This window comes from Pelophylax lessonae (assembly GCF_965119305.1).
Source record: "Pelophylax lessonae genome assembly, chromosome: 7".
Classification (NCBI taxonomy): Eukaryota; Metazoa; Chordata; class Amphibia; order Anura; family Ranidae; genus Pelophylax; species Pelophylax lessonae.
In genome coordinates this window covers 204,652,592-204,673,467 of record NC_138774.1, presented here as the reverse complement: position 1 = coordinate 204,673,467, position 20,876 = coordinate 204,652,592, and the positions used below count along the sequence as shown (strand labels likewise).

The window sequence follows — 20,876 nt, the reverse complement described above, 5'->3', positions numbered from 1 at the left end:
CCCCTCTGTACAGGCAGTGTGGGGGCCCCCTGTGTCCCCTCTGTACAGGCAGTGTGGTGCCCCCCCTGTGTCCCCTCTTTACAGGCAGTGTGGGGGCCCCCTGTGTCCCCTCTGTACAGGCAGTGTGGGGGCCCCCTGTGTCCCCTCTGTACAGGCAGTGTGGGGGCCCCCTGTGTCCCCTCTGTACAGGCAGTGTGGTGGCCCCCCTGTGTCCCCTCTGTACAGGCAGTGTGGTGGCCCCCCTGTGTCCCCTCTGTACAGGCAGTGTGGTGGCCCCCCTGTGTCCCCTCTGTACAGGCAGTGTGGTGGCCCCCCTGTGTCCCCTCTGTACAGGCAGTGTGGTGGCCCCCTGTGTCCCCTCTGTACAGGCAGTGTGGGGCCCCCCCTGTGTCCCCTCTGTACAGGCAGTGTGGTGGCCCCCCTGTGTCCCCTCTTTACAGGCAGTGTGGTGGCCCCCCTGTGTCCCCTCTGTACAGGCAGTGTGGTGGCCCCCCTGTGTCCCCTCTGTACAGGCAGTGTGGGGCCCCCCTGTACAGGCAGTGTGGTGGCCCCCCTGTGTCCCCTCTGTACAGGCAGTGTGGGGGCCCCCCTGTGTCCCCTCTGTACAGGCAGTGTGGGGGCCCCCTGTGTCCCCTCTGTACAGGCAGTGTAGAGATCCCCTGTGTCCCCTCTGTACAGGCAGTGTGGGGGCCCCCTGTGTCCCCTGTGTCCCCTCTGTACAGGCAGTGTAGAGATCCCCTGTGTCCCCTCTGTACAGGCAGTGTGGTGGCCCCCCTGTGTCCCCTCTGTACAGGAAGTGTAGAGATCCCCTGTGTCCCCTCTGTACAGGCAGTGTGGTGGCCCCCTGTGTCCCCTCTGTACAGGCAGTGTAGAGATCCCCTGTGTCCCCTCTGTACAGGCAGTGTAGAGATCCCCTGTGTCCCCTCTGTACAGGCAGTGTGGTGGCCCCCTGTGTCCCCTCTGTACAGGCAGCATGGAGGGGGGGAACCCCCTGTGTCCCCTCTGCGCAGGGAGGGGGGGAACCCCCTGTGTCCCCTCTGTACAGGCAGCGTGGAGGGGGGGGAACCCCCTGTGTCCCCTCTGTACAGGCAGCGTGGAGGGGGGGGAACCCCCTGTGTCCCCTCTGTACAGGCAGCGTGGAGGGAGGGAACCCCCTGTGTCCCCTCTGTACAGGCAGCGTGGAGGGGGGGGGGACCCCCTGTGTCCCCTCTGTACAGGCAGTGTGTGCTTTATTTTAGGGTTTTTCCAGAGCTCCCCCTAACCAGTGTAGGTTCCTCCCCCAGCACATATGGGGGGAGATTAACTTAAACTGGAGAGTGCAAAATCTGGTGCAGGTCTGCATAGAAACCAATCAGCTTCCAGGTTTTTTTTAATTGAACAAGCTGAAGTTAGAAGATGATTGGCTACCGTGCACAGCTGAACCAGATTTTGCACTCTCCAGTTTTAGTAAATCTCCATCCACACTTGTGTGACTTGTCATGCGACTCTGGAAACATAAAAGCACAAAATGTCACCAGCACACCAAGGATCTCCAGAGTGGGTTCCAGCCATTGGTCGCTAAGACACCAACCTAAATGAACAGCCATCTCTACAGGACCGTGTGCGTTGGGATTAGTGTTTTGGACACATAAAGTCATAGTCCATTGTTTTCAATGGCACCTGTTCAGATCGACTTTGAAAAAGTGCCTGCACTACTTTGATGCAACTTTTGATGCCACTTAGTGCCAAAGAGTTTAAGTTAGGATCAAAGTTGCACTGGAAATCTGCGACTTTGGAGTCGCACAAGTGTGAATGGCGCCAAAATCTCCCCCACTGACTCCTTCCAGGGATGGTTGCTGGAATGGAAAGGCATTGTACCTGTGCTCATTCCTGCAGCTGCCCATACACTACTAGACTTTCAGCGAATGCTTGTATGAACATTCTCCGTACATTGGAGAGCTTGATGAATGTCCTGAATGTACTTGAAAATTTAATTTGCTTTTAACATTCTATTCGATAACATTTGATTAACGTTTGATTTTTGAACAGATGGACTCTACCGAATGAAAACCACATTCACACAGGCGTACTACAGCATACTCCCATAGACGGCCATGTTTGCTTGTACAGGGTGCACAGGTGTTTCCTGCATCCGCATGCAGGCAATCCCATTCATGTCAGTTGGGACGCATCAGCTGCACAGACATAGCCACTGATCCCAGTCGGACAGCCACGCTGGGGGGGGGGTTAGTGTCCTCAAACACACACTGTATGTGTTCAGGAGCACACACCTGCACAGATGTCAGATTGGGACCAGCGGCTGTGTCCAGGCAGGTGACGCTCTACTGTCATGGTTTATCTGCAGCTTGCTTTGTCACCTCTACCTACCTGTTTATTAGACAATTTTAATTACCTGTGCCCATCTAACAGGAAGCAATAAAGCTGAATCGGGTACTGATTATTTTTCAGGTACAATTATTTTTTTGGCTGTGCAGTGTGGCAGAGGTGTATGACCATAAGACCAGCTGTGCAGAATTCTAATCCTTTGGCAGGGAAAATAGTGAACGTATTCAAACAAAGTGAAAAACTGAGAATTGCCTTGCTAAAATGATAAAGAAATAAAGTCCCATAAATATTACAGTCTGTATAGAAGTGATATAGTCCAATCATGAAACACCTTGATAGTGAATATCGTATAAAAAGGTGAAACACCCAAGTGCGCCTCCACCATATAATATGAGATGGTCGCTCACCAGAGGAAATGGACTCTAGATTATAAGAGTCATGAGCGCAGTATGACTTAAAGTGGTTGTAAACTCTCATTGGTTAATTGTACCTATATGTTAGCCTATGATAAGACTTGCCTATAGGTACTGTAAATATCTCCTAAAAGTGTACTGTTTAGGAGATATTTACTGTATATGCAGCAGATTACGTCATCCACGCATGCGCTGTGAAGGAACGGCCACCCATGCCGTTCTTTCAGAGCCCTGTGCCATGACCGGTGGCTCCCGTGCTCATGCATGGGATTGATGTCACGTGGCTCCGGCCAGTCACACAGCTGGAGTCCGCGGATCCGGAACGAAGACGGGAGAAGATGGATGCGTCCTCCAGCGCTGACAACGCATCGATGGAGGGCTTGGTTTGCAGGTAAGTTTCACATAATGTGCTAGTTTGCGATGCATACTAGCACATTATGCCTTTACTTTGCAGGTTAGGAAAAAAAAAAACAGTATACTTCCGCTTTAACCACTTAACCCCCGGAGGATTTGGCTGCTGAAAGACCAGGGGGTATTTTGCAATTCGGCACTGCGTGATTTTAACAGACAATTGCGCGGTCGTGCAACGCTGTACCTAAACGAATTTGACGTCCTTTTTTTCCCACAAACAGAGCTTTCTTTTGGTGGTATTTGATCACCTGTGCGATTTTTTTTTTTTTTTTTTTTTTTTTTTTTGATCATGCGCTATAAACAAAAAAAGAGAACAATATTTTCACATTTTTTTATATGAAATTCCCCCAAAAAAATGTAAAAATCCAAATTTTTTAACATTTTCGGCCAATTTGTTTTATGTTACATATGTTTGGTAAAAAAAATCGCAAAAAGAGTATTTTGATTGGTTTGTGCGTTACTAACAAAGGGAAAGATTTTTGTCATTTTTGTTGTTTTTTTTTTTAACGCGTAATGGCGGCGATCTGCGATTTTTTTTTTTTTTTTTTTTTTTTTTTTTTTTTTTTTTTTTGCGGTACTGCGACATTGCGGTGGACAGATCGGACCCTTGACTGACATTTTTGACACTTTTGGGGGTACCAGTGACATTTCTACAGTAATCAGTGCTATACATATGCACTGTTACTGTAAAATTACACTGGCAGTGAAGGGGTTAACTTTATTTGAGAGGGAGGGGCTGTGTGTGTCCCTAGGGGCGTGATTCTAACTGTGATTGGCTGTGGCTTGAGCTGTAGGAACAATGATCAACGGTCCTTCATACATTACAGTTTCTACACAGGGGAGATGACAGGCGGCTTGTTTACACTAGCCGCCTGCCTTTCTCCCTCTCCCGTGACCACGCGGGAGTGCGCCGCCGGCGGCGCGCGCTCTCTCCCCAGAGCCTCACAGGCAGAGTGACGTATGGTCATCAACCCTTCTTCCTTTGCAGAGAAACAGGAGACCTCTGTGGCTTTTCTTTGGTGTCCGATGGGAACACTCACATATGGAATAATCAATGGTTCACCAGCAAATCATGTATGTAAGATGAATCAAAGAAACTCCCCTAGTGTGAAACCATATAAAATGTAATAAAGATAAAATACCAACTACTTACATAGAAGCGATTCAAAATGAGCATAAATGCAATGTATTTCTGTCCCGGGATTCAAGCGGACAGCCTCATGGGGTCGGCGGGCGTAGTAACGTCCGGAGCATGGACTCCACCCAATGCTTTTCGTTAAAGATCACATCATCGGGGGCATATTGTTATGTTTGTGTTTTTCCCTGAAATCTCCAGAGTTGCACCACTTGTGTATTTGTATGTTATAATAGCGGAGATGCTCATATTTGGTTATTGTCTTCTTAGGATCACCACTGACCTGAACATCAGACTGGCGCTGTATTCCAATGCTGAAGTCAAAGAGGCCGTTTTCCTGATCCAGCACCATGCTGTTCTCCTTGCGGGAGCTGGTCCAATGGCTGGGGTTCGCCCAGTTTGAGCTCTTCATCCACATCTTGGCCTTGCTGATATTCACCGTCCTGCTGGCCATCAAAGTGGATGGGCTGGTCCCCAGCCTGGGGTGGTGGAACGTCTTTATCCCTTTTTTCGCCGCCGATGGACTGAGCACCTATTTCACTGCCATTGTCACTGTGCGGCTGTTCCAGGAAGGAGAGAAGCGCCAGGCTGTGCTGCGCCTCTTCTGGATCCTCACCATTCTCAGCCTTAAGTTTGTCTTTGAAATGCTGCTATGCCAGAAGCTGGTGGAGCAGGCCAAGGAACTGTGGTTTGGACTCATTATGTCTCCCATCTTTATTCTTCTCCAGCTACTCATGATCCGAGCTTGTAGGGTCAATTAAATGGGAGAAACACGGTTGTATTATATTGTTACTCTCCTCTAGTATCTTTTCCTGTATGTTTATTTATTAAAATGTTAACCATAGAATTACACTAAATGTGCTTTTTTTTTCTGCATGTTCACTTGTATTAAATGTGAAAAAGAGTTCCCCCCCCCCCCCCCCATAGGATTGAATAAAGATTATGATGCAAAGGAGGAAAGAAGAGGCTGTATATTACGGGGGGGGGGGTGCACAAAGGAGGGGTGGGCACCTCAATAAGTGTTAAAAAACAGTGCAAAAATAAAAGATAAAATAAATAAGAAAAAAAAATGAAAGCGCCCCAACCCATTAGCTTGCATGTAGAGGCGAACGCATACCCAAGTTGCACCTACATATGTAAACGGTGTTCAAACCACACGTGAGGTATCGCCGCGATTGTTAGAGCTTCCTCTGTCGCCATTCCACGAGCGTGTGCAATTTTGAAGCATGACATGTTGGGTATCTACAGTCAGGTCCATAAATATTGGGACATCAACACAATTCTAATCTTTTTGGCTCTATACACCACCACAATGGATTTGAAATGAAACAAACAAGATGTTCTTTAACTGCAAACTTTCAGCTTTAATTTGAGGGTATTTACATTCATATCAGGTGAAAGGTGTAGGAATTACAAAAGTTTGTATATGTGCCTCCCACTTTTTAAGGGACCAAAAGTAATGGGACAATTGGCTGCTCAGCTGTTCCATGGCCAGGTGTATGTTATTCCCTCATTATCCCATTTACAAGGAGCAGATACAAGGTCCAGAGTTAATTTCAAGTGTGCTATTTGCATTTGGAATCTGTTGCTGTCAACTCTCAATATGAGATCCAAAGAGCTGTCACTATCAGTGAAGCAAGCCATCATTAGGCTGAAAAAACAAAACAAACCCATCAGAGAGATAGCAAAAACATTAAGTGTGGCCAAATCAACTGTTTGGAACATGCTTAAAAAGAAAGAATGCATCGGTGAGCTCAGCAACACCAAAAGACACGGAAGACCACGGGAAACAACTGTGATGGATGACCGAAGAATTCTTTCCCTGGTGAAGAAAACACCCTTCACAACAGTTGGTCAGATCAAGAACACTCTCCAGGAGGTAGGTGTATGTGTGTCAAAGTCAACAATCAAGAGAAGACTTCACCAGAGTGAATACAGAGGGTTCACCACAAGATGTAAACCATTGGTGAGCCTCAAAAACAGGAAGGCCAGATTAGAGTTTGCCAAACAACATCTAAAAAAGCCTTCACAGTTCTGGAACAACATCCTATGGACAGATGAGACCAAGATCAACTTGTACCAGAGTGATGGCAAGAGAAGAGTATGGAGAAGGAAAGGAACTGCTCATGATCCAAAGCATACCACCTGTACCTCGAGCCACACCAGAGAGGCAGCGGGAGATTAGGGAAGTTAACGAGTGGCTGAGGAGCTGGTGTAGTAAGGAGGGTTTCGGGTTCCTGGAGAACTGGGCCGACTTCTCAGTCGGTCACCGGCTCTTTGGTAGGGACGGATTGCACCTAAATGGGGTGGGTGCAGCCGTACTGGGTGCGAGGATGGCCAAAAAGTTAGAGGGGCTTTTAAACTAGGGAATGGGGGGGAGGGTACAGATGTAGAATTAGCCAGTGGAAAGCAAGATTCAGAGGGCAGAAATGGGGGCATTAGCGGTAGGGTGTTCGGAGCTCCTAAACCCAGGGTGGGTACGGGGAAAAATCAAGAGAGCAGCCTAAAAACATCAAATGAGGATAAATGTAACCGATCTAAATTACGAGGCTTGTATACCAATGCCAGAAGCCTGGCCAACAAGATGGGAGAGCTGGAGCTGCTGATGTTTGAGGAGGACTTAGATTTTGTGGGGATAACTGAGACTTGGTTCGACAGCTCTCATGATTGGATGGCGACCATTCAGGGGTATTCCCTTTATCGCAGGGATAGAGAGGGTAAAAAAGGGGGAGGGGTATGTCTGTATATTAAGAACAGTATACAGGTAAATATGAGGGATGATATTAATAATGGAGCTATGGACGAGGCAGAATCCCTATGGGTAGAGCTTCAAAGGAAAGGCACGGTGGGGAAGGTAATATTGGGCGTATGCTATAGGCCCCCCAACCAGAGTGAGGAGGGGGAGGCGGACCTCATGTTACAGATAGGATTGGCAGCAAGGATGGGAAATGTCATTATAATGGGGGACTTTAATTATCCGGATATAGACTGGGCAGAAGGAACCGCGCACTCAGCCAAGGCTAGGCAGTTCCTAAATATTTTGCAGGACAATTTCATGGGTCAGATGGTGAATGCACCGACAAGAAACAATGCGGTACTTGACCTACTGATTACCAACAATGCAGACCTGCTCATGGATATAGAAATACGGGAAAACTTAGGGAGCAGTGACCATAGGTCAATTGGTTTCAGTATTAATTACAGTAATAGGAAACACAAGGGTAATATTAAGACGCTGAATTTCAAAAGAGCCAATTTCCCTAAACTGCGCTCACTGCTAGAAAATATAAAATGGGATAGAACCCTGGGAACAAAGAACACGGAGGAAAAATGGGAGTGCTTCAAGAGCATACTTAACAAGGGGGTGGGCCAGTGCATTCCACTGGGAAATAAATTTAAAAGAGCAAAACTAAACCCTGGGTGGCTAAACTCCAGCATAAAAATGTATATTAGAGCTAAAGAAAAGGCCTTCAAAAAATACAAGACTGAGGGGTCAGTGGCAGCATTTAAGCATTATAAAGAGTGTAATAAGAAATGTAAAGATGAAATCAGGGCGGCTAAAATAGAACACGAGAGACATATAGCGGAGGAGAGTAAAAAGAACCCCAAGAAGTTCTTTAAGTATATAAACAGTAAGAAAGCGAGGCCAGAACACATTGGCCCCATAAAAGATGATAAAGGAAAAATGGCCACTGAGGACAGAGAAAAGGCAGAAGTGTTAAATAATTTCTTTTCTTCAGTCTTCACAAAGGAATCGGGGGTCTACACGAACCCAGCTTGTAAGGCCGAACTAAATAATACACCTCAGGAAGTGCCGCCATGGCTAACAGAAGATAGACTTAGAGCTAAACTAGAGAAGCTTAACATAAATAAATCCCCGGGACCGGATGGCTTGCACCCGAGGGTTCTTAAAGAGCTCAGCCAGGTGATTGCCAGACCATTATTCTTGATCTTTAAGGATAGTTTACAGACGGGTATGGTGCCAGCTGATTGGAAAAAAGCCAACGTGGTACCAATATTTAAAAAGGGGCCGAGATATATCCCGGGTAACTATAGGCCGATCACCCTAACATCTGTAGTCTGCAAAATATTGGAGGGGATGTTAAGGGACCACATACAAGACTTTAGTAATGAAAACGGTATTATAAGTATTAATCAGCACGGATTCATGAAAAATCGTTCGTGCCAAACCAATCTATTAACCTTCTATGATGAAGTGAGCTGCCACCTAGATAAAGGTAAGCCTGTGGATGTGGTGTATCTGGACTTTGCAAAGGCCTTCGACACCGTTCCCCACAAACGCTTACTGTACAAACTAAGGAAGGTAGGTATGGACCATAAGGTGAGTACCTGGATAGAGAACTGGCTCCAGGGGAGAGTACAGAGGGTGGTGATTAATGGGGAGTACTCAGATTGGGCGGGTGTGGAAAGTGGGGTCCCCCAGGGTTCTGTCCTGGGACCAATCCTGTTTAATTTATTCATAAATGATCTAGAGGAGGGGATATCTAGTACAATCTCAGTATTTGCGGATGATACTAAATTAGGCATGCCAATATCTTCTATGCAGGATGTGGAAACCTTGCAAGCGGACCTGAACAAAATAACGGAGTGGGCAACTACATGGCAGATGAGATTTAATGTTGAAAAATGTAAAGTAATGCACTTGGGGGCCAGAAACCAGAAAGCAAGCTACTCGCTAGGGGGGGAACCTCTGGGTGAGTCTAGGATGGAAAAGGACTTAGGGGTACTGGTAGACAACAGGCTTGGCAGTGGCATGCAATGCCAGGCCGCCGCAAGCAAAGCCAACAGAATACTGGGATGTATAAAAAAGGGGATTCACTCCAGAAATAAAGAGATTATTCTCCCGCTCTACAAGACTCTGGTCCGGCCACATCTGGAGTATGCTGTCCAGTTCTGGGCACCGGTCCTCAGGAAGGATGTGCTGGAACTGGAGAAAGTCCAGAGAAGGGCAACAAAAATAATTAGGGGGATGGAGGACATCAGCTATGAAGAAAGACTACAAGCCCTGAACTTATTCTCTCTGGAGAAGAGACGATTGAGGGGGGATATGATATCAATGTACAAATACTGTACTGGTGAGGACCCTAGCATAAGGAACAAACTATTCAGAGAAAAGAGATACAATAAGACACGTGGCCACTCACTAAAATTAGAGGAAAGGCGGTTTAACCTTAAAGTGCGTAAGGGGTTCTTCACTGTAAGAGCGGTAAGGATGTGGAATTCTCTTCCACAAGCAGTCGTATCAGCAGGGAGCATTGATAGTTTCAAAAAACTGTTAGATGGACACCTTAAAGACCACAACATACAGGGGTATACAATGTACGGTTAAAAGCAAACACACACACACATCATAGGTTGAACTGGATGGACTGATGTCTTTTTTCAACCTCACTAACTATGTAACTATGTAACCTCATCAGTGAAGCATGGTGGTGGTAGTGTCATGGCATGGGCATGTATGGCTGCCAATGGAACTGGTTCTCTTCTATTTTATTGATGATGTGACAGCTGACAAAAGCAGCAGGATGAATTCTGAAGTGTTTCGGGCAATATTATCTGCTCATATTCAGCCAAATGCTTCAGAACTCATTGGTCGGCGCTTCACAGTGCAGATGGGACAATGACCCGAAGCATACTGCGGAAGCTACCAAAGAGTTTTTTAAGGGATAGAAGTGGAATGTTATGCAATGGCCAAGTCATTCACCTGACCTGAATCCGATTGAGCATGCATTTCACTTGCAGAAGACAAAACTGAAGGGAAAATGCACCAAGAACAAGCAGGAACTGAAGACGGTTTCAGTAGAGGCCTGGCAGAGCATCACCAGGGATGAAACCCAGCGTCTGGTGATGTCTATGCGTTCCAGACTTCAGGCTGTAATTTACTGCTAAGGATTTGCAACCAAGTATTAAAAAGTGAAAGTTTGATTTATGATTGTTAATCTGTCCCATTACTTTTGGTCCCTTAAAAAGTGGAGGCACATTTACAAACTGTTGTAATTTCTACACAGTTCCCCTGATTTGGATGTATATACCCTCAAATTAAAGCTGAGAATCTGCAGTTAAAGCACATCTTGTTTGTTTCATTTCAAATCCATTGTGGTGGTGTATAGAGCCAAAAAGATTAGAATTGTGGTGATGTCCCAATATTTATGGACCTGACTGTATTTTACATTATAGAAAAAAAAGTGGGCAAACTTTTTACTGTGTTCTTATTTTTTTTATTCAAAAAAAAGTGAATTTTCCCCAAAAAATTCCGTTTGTAAGAGCGCTGCGCAAATACGGTGTGATACAAAATATTGCAACGATGTCCGTTTTATTCTCTAGGGTCTCTGCTAAAAAAAAAATATATAATGTTTGGGGGTTCTATGTAATTTTCTAGCAAAAAAAAAAACTGATTTTATCTTGTGAACAAGAAAGGCCCGGTCCAGAAGTGGTTAACCACTTCCTGACTGCCCTATAGCAGTTTACTGCTACAGGGCGCAGGGTGGATTTGATTTTAATCAAGTCGATTTAAACCATAATTCTTAAAGAGCAACTGTCATCTCTGTCCCGCAGCGGCTCCTCCTCTGACCCCCTGTTGACTCACCGACAGTCCCATTCACTAAAATGGAACAGTTGGTGATGTAGCAGTGACACAACAAGGTGAGGGACGTGGCGGTAGCAGGTGAGTGGATGGCCGCTAACAGGCGCTGCCATGATGGATCTGAAATGACAGGTGCTCTTTAAATGTAAGGACTTATTCTTGCTGGTAGTTAATATGAATTTGTATGAATGCATCAATGCAGTGCATGTTATCTCAGCTTGCAGAGCTTGGATTCATTGAATGAGTTTACCAAAAATGTAAATATTACAGAATATACAGCCTCATGCTCCATAACTAAGCTCCATTTCATGCTGAATAAACTAAATTATTAAGGTATTTTAAAGAATGCCTGTTCAGGGACAAGCCACAGGGTCTCTTTAAACCCTCACCCAGACCCATCTACAGTCCCCTTGACAGTGCTTCCTTCATTGCTGCTGCAAAATACTATATTGCTTCTGGGTGTGGGGAGCATGTGACCCGTTACAATGCCCAGGCATAGCGATTAGCCATCCCATGATTGAGGAGTGACCTAATCACCCCTGTGTATGCTCCAAAGCAGAGTTTACACAGGGCATTTTACAGCAGGAGCTCTGTATAGGTGGGTTGGAAGATGGAAGATACCTTGTCAGCTGACTAGGCCTGGTAGAAGGGCTTCTCAAATGCAATTGCTGAGCACTTTCAAGTGTTTGTTTTGCTTTGTAACGTATTCTAATGGGTTAAGATGCTGGTGCTGCATTGTACAGGCATATAGAGATATCTGAACAGCAGCACATCTACTGTTTTCGCTAAGTCAGTATTTGGCAGTACATTGCAGAACTTCACCTGGACAGTAGGGGGAGACAAATCCTCCTCTAATCCAGATCATTTGTGGAATATGAATGTTGCTCTGTGATTTGGCTGACTATTGACTTTCATTCTTTTTCAGTTTTCTAAAGCGTGGGCTGAGTATTTCTAAGTGGCAGTATTATTGCCATCAATGGCCATTTAGTTTTTATTGTCATTAAAGGGGAGAAAGCCTGTAACATAAGCAGGGAGGGGCAAGACAAAGTACAAGGAAAGAGACCATATGAAACCTCATTGTTCTGAGAGCACACCAGGAAAGAAAACTTTTCACCTTAGTATCACATTCCGGAGGTGTTATTAGCTTGTGAATGGAGATTAAATAAAAACTTTGGTTTAACTGAAAAATTATCCAACATGTTTTATTCTTTTAAATAAGTACAGGGAAATATCTGCTGATCTGAGAGAAATCTGTTGAGCTCCTGTCTGTTTAGGCTGACTGTCTTTCTGCAATGAAATCCCAAGCAGTATTTTCAGCTCTTCCTGCATATCTACATAATTCATAGATTTCTCTTCCAGCAACACAAAGCTTCTTCTTTGACCCCCTAGACTCGAGTCTATCCACACAAGGAAAAGGGCTCTTGGGAGAAGTAGATCTGGGGAGCATGCCCGCCTCAATAGGACCAGAGATACACTAACAAAAGGTGAAATCCTTCCTTTAGAGATGAGCATTCTTTTGGGATTAGTCACATCAGGTGATGGAGAAGTATGGCCAAAGCTTTTTTTGTCCATACTTCTATGGATCACAAGAGTGCAGCTCTTTCTACACTCCTGTGACCCATTTTCAGCCGACAGGGGACTGGCGACTGACGTCACTCAGCCGGTTCAAGCTGAGGAAAAAGTCCCTACTGTACAGTCGGCATCCACCCACAAGCCTGGTTTGGCAGCTGGCTCAGCATTTCAACTGCGACAGCTGCTCCCGCCCCCTCCATAGCCTTGCACTCCAGTGAGCACTGAAGGGGCAGAGCATAGAGCCGGTGGCTGACAGCGGAGTGAATAGCGAAAACTGAGCGATCAGTGGTGTTTGATCGCTCAGTTCTCACTGCAAAAGGGGGGGGGGTTCGTATGGGTTCGATGCTGCATCCGCCTAGGTGAGTATAAGCTTTGTTTTTTTTAAAAAAAAACCCTTACTGCACTTTTAAGGCTGTATGAGTGGACACCCTCTCCTCACCTTCCAAATGTTCTCTGGGGGACTAGAACTGCAGTGTCTTGCTGCTTTTCATCGTCACATGAACATGAAGCTGGTGACAGAAGTATGTGTGAACATCCCAGCTGTATTCTGCCCCGTGTATGGCTGCATTTTCTGCTGAACAAATCTAACCCAGCAGCATATTTTATAAATCGGTGAATCTGACATTCACAAACATTCAATGCAGGAGAACCTTCCTGATGCATGTGTTTTAAATGACTGTGAACATTTCCCCGCCAGTGAATGTTTGGTAAAAGTCACAACGACTGCTTTATAAATATAGGTTGCATTAATAATTCTTTATTTCCCAAAAAGCAAAGTGCAGCGCTAAAAAAAGCGAAATGAATATACATGTAAGTGATCAAAGTCCATAGAAACACCATACACAATTGACAGTACAAATGTGAATTCAAAAAATAGGTGGACAAAGTCCAAATAAGTGCGAAAGAAAAAGGAAAATGGTGCTATTCCCAGAAAAACTCCAAAAGATCCAGCGGAACATGCAGGCAAAACGATCCCCAGATCATCCAGTGGGGATGGCAGTAAAGATGGCAGCTTACCAGAGGATGTTGACTTTCCAATGAATGAAAAGCCAAAAGATGCCTCCCAAACACATCCACATAGGTAATGGCGGCCTTGGTCACCCTTGGTTCCTTACTTCTGCTCGCGGTATTGGAGGGCTTGTAAATGTAAACAACTCAGTGTAATATGTAATGATAACATTTTATTTAAAACTATAAAATGCACTCACATGATGTAAAATGAAAACATGCGTTTCAATAGACATTTGGCTGCAGCAAATCCAAATACTCAGCGATACAATATCTCTGGCTGGCAGCCACTAAGCGTGGTGACATCACGTCTGGTACCACCCAACACGTTTTGTCAAATGTGTGATGACATCAGGGGCGTGGCTCCTCCCCCCCTCCTTCACGAAATGCCACTTTTTTTAGGGGGGGGTGTAGATACCTGGTTCTGACAGGTGATCCGAGCTGAAGTTCTCTCCCCCTCCCTCCCTGCAGTCTTCTGGGACATGTCACATGTTCCAGAAGACTGCGGGACCATTCACAATGCGCAGTGGGCATCCGGCTGTGAAGCCGCAAGCTGTCACAGCTGGATGTCTACATGCCAGTGCTGAGGACAGAAGACCAAGGGAAGGAATGGCTTGGGTGAGCACATCGCTGGATCCCTGGACATGTGAGTGTCTGTTTATTAAAAGTCAGCAGCTACAGTTTTTATAGCTGCTGACTTAATAAACACAAAAATGACTGGAGTTTCTCTTTAAAGTGGATTTACTGTAAAGCCTCAGATAACTCCTCTCCAGAGGCCTGACATCACTGAGGTCCCTCGCTGGCTTATTCTCTCTGGCTTCTTCCAGGTGACAGTCTTCAGTTTTTGATTGGTTGACACTGGGTGACATAAGTCCCTGGCACTCCCATGACACAGGCTCTGTGCCGGAAATGTAAACTGAGCTGCACATGCGCAGCTCAGTATTCATTGTAGGGAGCACTGTGACCAGATGCGTAGGTTTATTTTTTTGCAGAAGAGACATAGCATGTCTCCTCTGCAGTAGATAGCCTGCCCATTTGTAATATTTTCTAAGTTGACTTTAGTTCCACCTTAAGAAGGGTGACCAGACATCCCCGGACTGAGGACACTGTCCCCAGTCCAAGTATGTCCCTGGTTTTGTCCCCGGATTAACGTAGACAGGGCATCCCATTCTGGCTGAAAAACAACCTGGTATCTCGGATGCTGACGCCCCCTGCTGGAAGATCTCACTGCCCTTCCTGCTGCTATTCAGTGGAGGAGGGGCAGAGCCAAAAATTTACTGTCTAGAGCAGTGTTTCTAGAGCTGTCTAGAGCAGTGTTTCTCAACTCCGGTCCTCAGGGCACACTCACAGGCCAGGTTTGCAAGAAAACTGAAATACATCACAGGTGATATTATTTGCTGCTCAGTGATTGCATAGTTGCCAACATTTTAAAAACATTTCCAGGGACACTTTGCAGCACAGCTATCAATGAATTACCACACCCACTCCCCTGAAGCTCCGCCCACTCAACATAATTAATCTCCGCCTACTTATCAGATTATAGGGTCTACTTAATAAAGAGAGAATTACAGGAAATTGAAAAGGGAATTTCAAACTTAAAGCGGAGTTCCAGCCTCACACACTCACCTGTCCAGCGATGCGGCCGCCCGAAGCCTCGCTCTTCTCCCTCTCTGCTCTGCGGCGCCGGCATCACTGGTGTGGGCACCCGGCTGTGACAGTTTGCGGCTTCACAGCCGGGTACGTACTGCGCATGGCGAGTTGCGCTATGCGTCGTGATTGGCCGGCAATCTTCTGGGACCTCTGACGTGTCCCAGAAGATTGCAGGGAGGGAGGGGGAGAGGAGAACTTCCGCTCAGGGCGCCGCGGCGCTCCGAGCGGAAGTGGGAGCGGGTACCTGTCAAAACTAGGTACCCGCCCCCCCCCCCCCCCCAAAAAAAATGACATGCCAAATGTGGCATGTCAGGGGGTTAGAACTACCTAAAGCGGAAGTTCCACTTTTGGGTGGAACTCCGCTTTAAGGCCAAAGTAGCAGAGTTGGAATAATTCTCCCATTCAGCTGCACTACTTCTGCCCTAAAGTTTAAAATTCTCATCACAATTCCCTGCAATTCTAAAGTGTGAAATGTGCTCAGGTGTGACCATAGAAAACATGGAATATGGAAATATAAATAAAGTGCAAGGTGTAAATAAGCACCTAGCAAATTACTAGGTCTGACTTATCTCTCCAAGTACTGTACCATAAAAATTATTTCCTCCTATTTGCCCCCGTTTCTTCATTTTTTTTCCTACCTACCTTCATGTCTGTGAATGTGTCTTCACTCTTGGTCTCCAGGGGTCCTTCTCTGCAGTGTGGCAGGGGGCGCCGGTGAGGCGCAGCCGAGAACGAGTGCCTTTGCTTTAAAAACCTCCACCCAGGATAACAGCGCTCCCACCCAGCCTATCGCAAAATGACTTTATAAAATAGCTTCATAAAAAAGCAGTTGAATTCGAACGAAAGAGCCTCATTCAGCATTGACTATTTTTAATTCCTCTGCTGCTACCATTATTAAATAGATAGGAAGGTGTATTATATTTATTTTAAACCTTTTTTTTTTTCAACATTTCTTCAGTTATTTCCTGGTTTCTGGCATAGGCCAAAATTATGTCAAACATGCCAGGAGTGTTCAGGAGGCTTTCTCAGCCCCTCCTATATAGCACAAACTGTTGACACAATATAAATCCTGTATTATAATCTAATAAGCACACTCTCCTGCCTGCGTGCCTGAGCCAAGGGCAGATGGATTCCAGTAAGTAAATGCTACAGGAATCATCTGCCCTTACTCAAGATGGCTGTGGCCAGAAATGCTAGGGAGGTGGTTTTCAAAGTGATTTTTCAGGAAAATTAGGCATGGAGACATGGATGGATGAGAGAGTTTGCTTTGAATATTAAAAATGAATGAAATAGCGTTTTTGGTGCTCAGATGCAGCATATTTCTTCTGTAAATTTTACTGAGCATTTTTTTTCATGGAGTTGGGGCTACAAGATAAGCTGACCTCTCATTTTTGTGCAAAAAAAAAAAAAAAAAACAGGAAAAAAAAAAACGAATCCACTTTGAATTGACCTATTATACATTTGTAGTGCAGAATACAGAACAATGTGTTTCTCGTTAACAAAATTATAAATTGATTAATATTCATTTTTAAATGAAGAGAGAAAGACTTGGCCATCTTTTGGAAACTTTGATTTCATTACAAAGGTTTTTTTATTTTTATGATTTAAACATTGAGTAGACTTTGATAAACCCGCATGCCTGCCAAATAAACAGGAAATCACAGCAATTTATGCAAATGTCCTGTCCTGATTCTCAGATCCCTCCTTCCAATAAAAAATGTTTTCCTCTACCTGTCAGAAGTAGCATTGAGGCATCAGATTTCCACTCTTCCATCCCTACACACAGGGCCGGTGCTAGACTATTCTGCACACTAGGCAAGACCAGCTAATTGCGCCTCCCCCCCCATAAATAAATAAAAAAAACGTCAAAATGTCCCTATTTTCCTATATTCGCAGCACACTGCATTCTCCATACTCCCCCCTATACTTGCATCACTCATAGTGTCAGGGAGGGGGGGAGAGAGCAGAGTGTCAGGGAGCGGAGAGGGGAGAGGGCAGTGTGTCAGGGTGGGGAGAGAGGAGAGAGCAATGTGTCAGGGTGGGGAGAGAGGAGAGCAGTGTGTCAGGGAGCGGAGAGGGGAGAGAGCAGTGTATCAGGGTGGGGAGAGAGGAGAGAGCAGTGTGTCAGGGTGGGGGGAGAGGAGAGAGCAGTGTGTCAGGGTGGGGAGAGAGAGGAGAGCAGTGTGTCAGGGCTGGGAGAGAGGAGAGAGCAGTGTGTCAGGGCGGGGGGGGGGGGAGCAGTGTGTCAGGGTGAGGAGAGAGCAGTGTGTCGGGGTGTGGAGAGAGCAGTGTGTCAGGGTGTGGAGAGAGGAGAGAGCAGTGTGTCAGGGTGGGGAGAGAGGAGAGAGCAGTGTGCCAGGGTGGGGAGAGAGGAGAGAGCAGTGTGCCAGGGTGGGGAGAGAGAGGAGAGAGCAGTGTGTCTGGGTGGGGAGAGAGAGGAGAGAGCAGTGTGTCTGGGTGGGGAGAGAGAGGAGAGCGCAGTGTGTCAGAGTGGAGAGAGAGAGGAGAGAGCAGTGTGCCAGGGTGGGGAGAGAGGAGAGAGCAGTGTGCCAGGGTGGGGAGAGAGATGAGAGAGCAGTGTGTAAGGGTGGGGAGAGAGAGGAGAGAGCAGTGTGTAAGGGTGGGGAGAGAGAGGAGAGAGCAGTGTGTAAGGGTGGGGAGAGAGAGGAGAGAGCAGTGTGTCTGGGTGGGGAGAGAGAGGAGAGAGCAGTGTGTCTGGGTGGGGAGAGAGAGGAGAGCGCAGTGTGTCAGGGTGGAGAGAGAGAGGAGAGAGCAGTGTGCCAGGGTGGGGAGAGAGGAGAGAGCAGTGTGCCAGGGTGGGGAGAGAGAGGAGAGAGCAGTGTGCCAGGGTGGGGAGAGAGAGGAGAGAGCAGTGTGTCAGGGTGGGGAGAAAGGAGAGATCAGTGTGTCAGGGTGGGGAGAGAGAGGAGAGAGCAGTGTGTAAGGGTGGGGAGAGAGAGGAGAGAGCAGTGTGTAAGGGTGGGGAGAGAGAGGAGAGAGCAGTGTGTCAGGGTGAGGAGAGAGCAGTGTGTCAGGGTGAGGAGAGAGCAGTGTGTCAGGGTGGGGAGAGAGGAGAGAGCAGTGTGTCAGGGTGGGGAGAGGGGAGAGAGCAGTGTGTCAGGGTGGGGAGAGAGAGGAGAGAGCAGTGTTTTAGGGTGGGGAGAGAGGAGAGAGCAGTGTGTCAGGGTGGGGAGAGAGGAGAGAGCAGGGTGTCAGGTGAAGGGGGGGAGTAGCAGGGTGTCAGGTGAGGGGGGGGAGTAGCAGGGTATCAGGTAACGGGGGGGTGTCAGGTGAGGGGGGTAGCAGGGTGTCAGGTGAGGGGGGGTAGCAGGGTGTCAGATGCGGGGGGTAGCGGGGTTTCAGGTAACATATAAGGCACAGCAGCACACACAGGTCTCCATGCACTAATCTTACCTCCCCCCCGTCCCCCCCAGCAGCCACAGCACCGCCTCCTCACGGCTCAGCATCCTGTTATCTGGTCTCCGGGGCAGCCAGATCTCGCCGCCAGCACTTCCCTCCCTGCCGCCTACTGCTCCATGTGAGGAAAACCCAAAGTAGCGGTGGGCGGAGCTACACATCACAGGCTGCTGAGTGCTGATGTCTGACAGACTGCGAGGCGGGGCTTAGGCGGGCCATCGGAAGATGCAAGTGTGATACAGTTAGGAAACATATTAAAGGTCAGATCCCCCCCCCCCCCCACGCTACGCCACTGGCCGGGAGAGAAAATTACCCGGGACAGGGTCCTATTTGCCGGGATTGTCCCGGCAAAAACGGGACAGTTGGCAGCTATGTGATTGCAGTATTCTAGTCTGTATCTCCCCAAGGTAATACTGGAAATATGGCCTATTAGTGTGCCCTGAGGACTGGAGTTGAGAAACACTGGTCTAGAGGGCTGAGACTGGGAAGAAAGGGTCAGAGCTGATGCAGCTGCATGGAGAGATTGAGAGTTTAGCTGTTGTGGGGGAAGGGCTAAGGGGTGGCTTCAGAGGTAATCTGTGAGAGAAGGGTGCAGAGGTGAGCTATGGATGTGTGGGCAGAAGTGTCCTCTGAACCCTGCACTCTATACCTAACACCCTCCTGTATATTATGTAGTCCTGTGCCCAGTGCTCTGTGTATTATGTAGTTCTGTGCCCAGTGCTCTGTGTATTATGCAGTCCTGTTCCCAGCGCTCTGTGTATTATGCAGTCCTGTGCCCAGTGCTCTGTGTATAATGCAGTCCTGTACCCAGCACTCTGTGTTAATATACAGTCCTGTGCACAGCGCTGTGTGTATTATGCAGTCCTGTGCCCAGCACTCTGTGTATTATGCAGTCCTGTGCCCAGCGCTTTGTGTATAATGCAGTCCTGTACCCAGCACTCTGTGTATTATGCAGTCCTGTGCCATTTGCCAATAAAAAAAAAAAAATATGTCCCAGATTTAATTTTAAAAATCTGGTCACCTTAACCTTAAGGTAATTTTTAAATGATAAAATGTGTGTATAAAATAGACTAAATATGTTATTTTCCTAATTTATTCAAACATTGGTATTATGGAGTTTTGTGATGTGGCTTTTTCAGATGCAGATGGGACCTGGATGCAGTGGGAGGACTGAGACTCTGTCAGAGGGGTCAGAGCCAGGATCTAGTCATTTCCACACATAGGAGCTGCCAGGTGATTGTGCACTCCATCTAGCTGCAATGATGATGTATGTTTATTCTCTGTGAGGCTGGCCATACATTATACAATTTTCCTTTAGATTTACCGAAACCGTATAATATGAGGTCAAACCTAAAAACCTTCAATTTGTATGCAGGCAGGCCCTTGCACTACATGGTTGAAGGTAAATCTAAAGGAAATTGAAGAATAATAATAATCGTTTAACCACTTGCCGACCGCCGCACGACGTCGCTAGCCTGTAAGGGTTTTGGGAGCGAGTGCGCGCCGCCGGAGGCGCGCTCCCGCGCGGTCACAGACCCCCCCCCCGCGCGTGTGCCCGGCGGACCCGATGTCCGCCGGGCACTCGCGATCTTCCGTTACACCGGAAGAAAGGTAGGCGGCTGTTGTAAACAAGCCGCCTGTCATTCTCCCATGTGTAAGAATGGTGATTAAACGGTTCTACTATGTAGGACCGTTGATCACTGTTCTTACACATGTAGCCACAGCCAATCACAGTTAGAAACACGCCCCTAGGGACACACTTAACCCCTCCCTCTCCAATAAAGTTAACCCCGCACTGCCAGTGTCATTTTTACAGTAACAGTGCATATGTATAGCACTGATTACTGTAGTAATGTCACTGGTAACCCCAAAAGTGTCAAAATGTCAGTCAAGGGTCCGATCTGTCCGCCGCAATGTCACAGTACCGCAAAAAAAATCGCAGATCGCTGCCATTACGCGTTAAAAAAAAAAACAACAAAAATCTTTCCCTTTGTTAGTAAACGCAATAACTTTTGCACAAACCAATCAAAATATGCTTTTTGCAATTTTTTTACCAAACATGGTAGAAAAAAAAAATTGGCCTAAAATGTTAAAAAATTTTGATTTTTACATTTTTTGGGGGGAATTTCATATAAAAAAATGTGAAAAATATTGTTATTTTTGCAAAATTGTCGCTCTTTTTTTGTTTATAGCGCATGATCAAAAAAACGCACAGGTGATCAAATACCACCAAAAGAAAGCTCTGTTTGTGGGAAAAAAAGGACGTCAAATTAGTTTAGGTACAGCGTCGCACGACCGCGCAATTGTCCGTTAAAGTCATGCAGTGCCGAATCGTAAAATA

At 46.6% G+C, this 20,876-nt stretch overlaps 1 protein-coding gene across 1 annotated transcript; it reads left to right on the top strand.

Annotated features, from left to right (window-relative positions):
- Nucleotides 1–4,559: 4,559 nt before the first annotated feature.
- TMEM203 (transmembrane protein 203) lies at nt 4,560–5,141 on the top strand. The gene has a single exon (XM_082264649.1). The coding sequence runs from the start codon at nt 4,635–4,637 to the stop codon at nt 5,043–5,045; it is 411 nt and encodes a 136-aa protein (XP_082120775.1). The 5' UTR covers nt 4,560–4,634; the 3' UTR covers nt 5,046–5,141.
- Nucleotides 5,142–20,876: the final 15,735 nt, after the last annotated feature.

Coding starts and splice junctions, on each gene's coding strand:
- TMEM203 (XM_082264649.1), top strand. CDS start 4,635: ATGCTGTTCTCCTTGCGGGAGCTGGTCCAATGGCTGGGGTTCGCCCAG.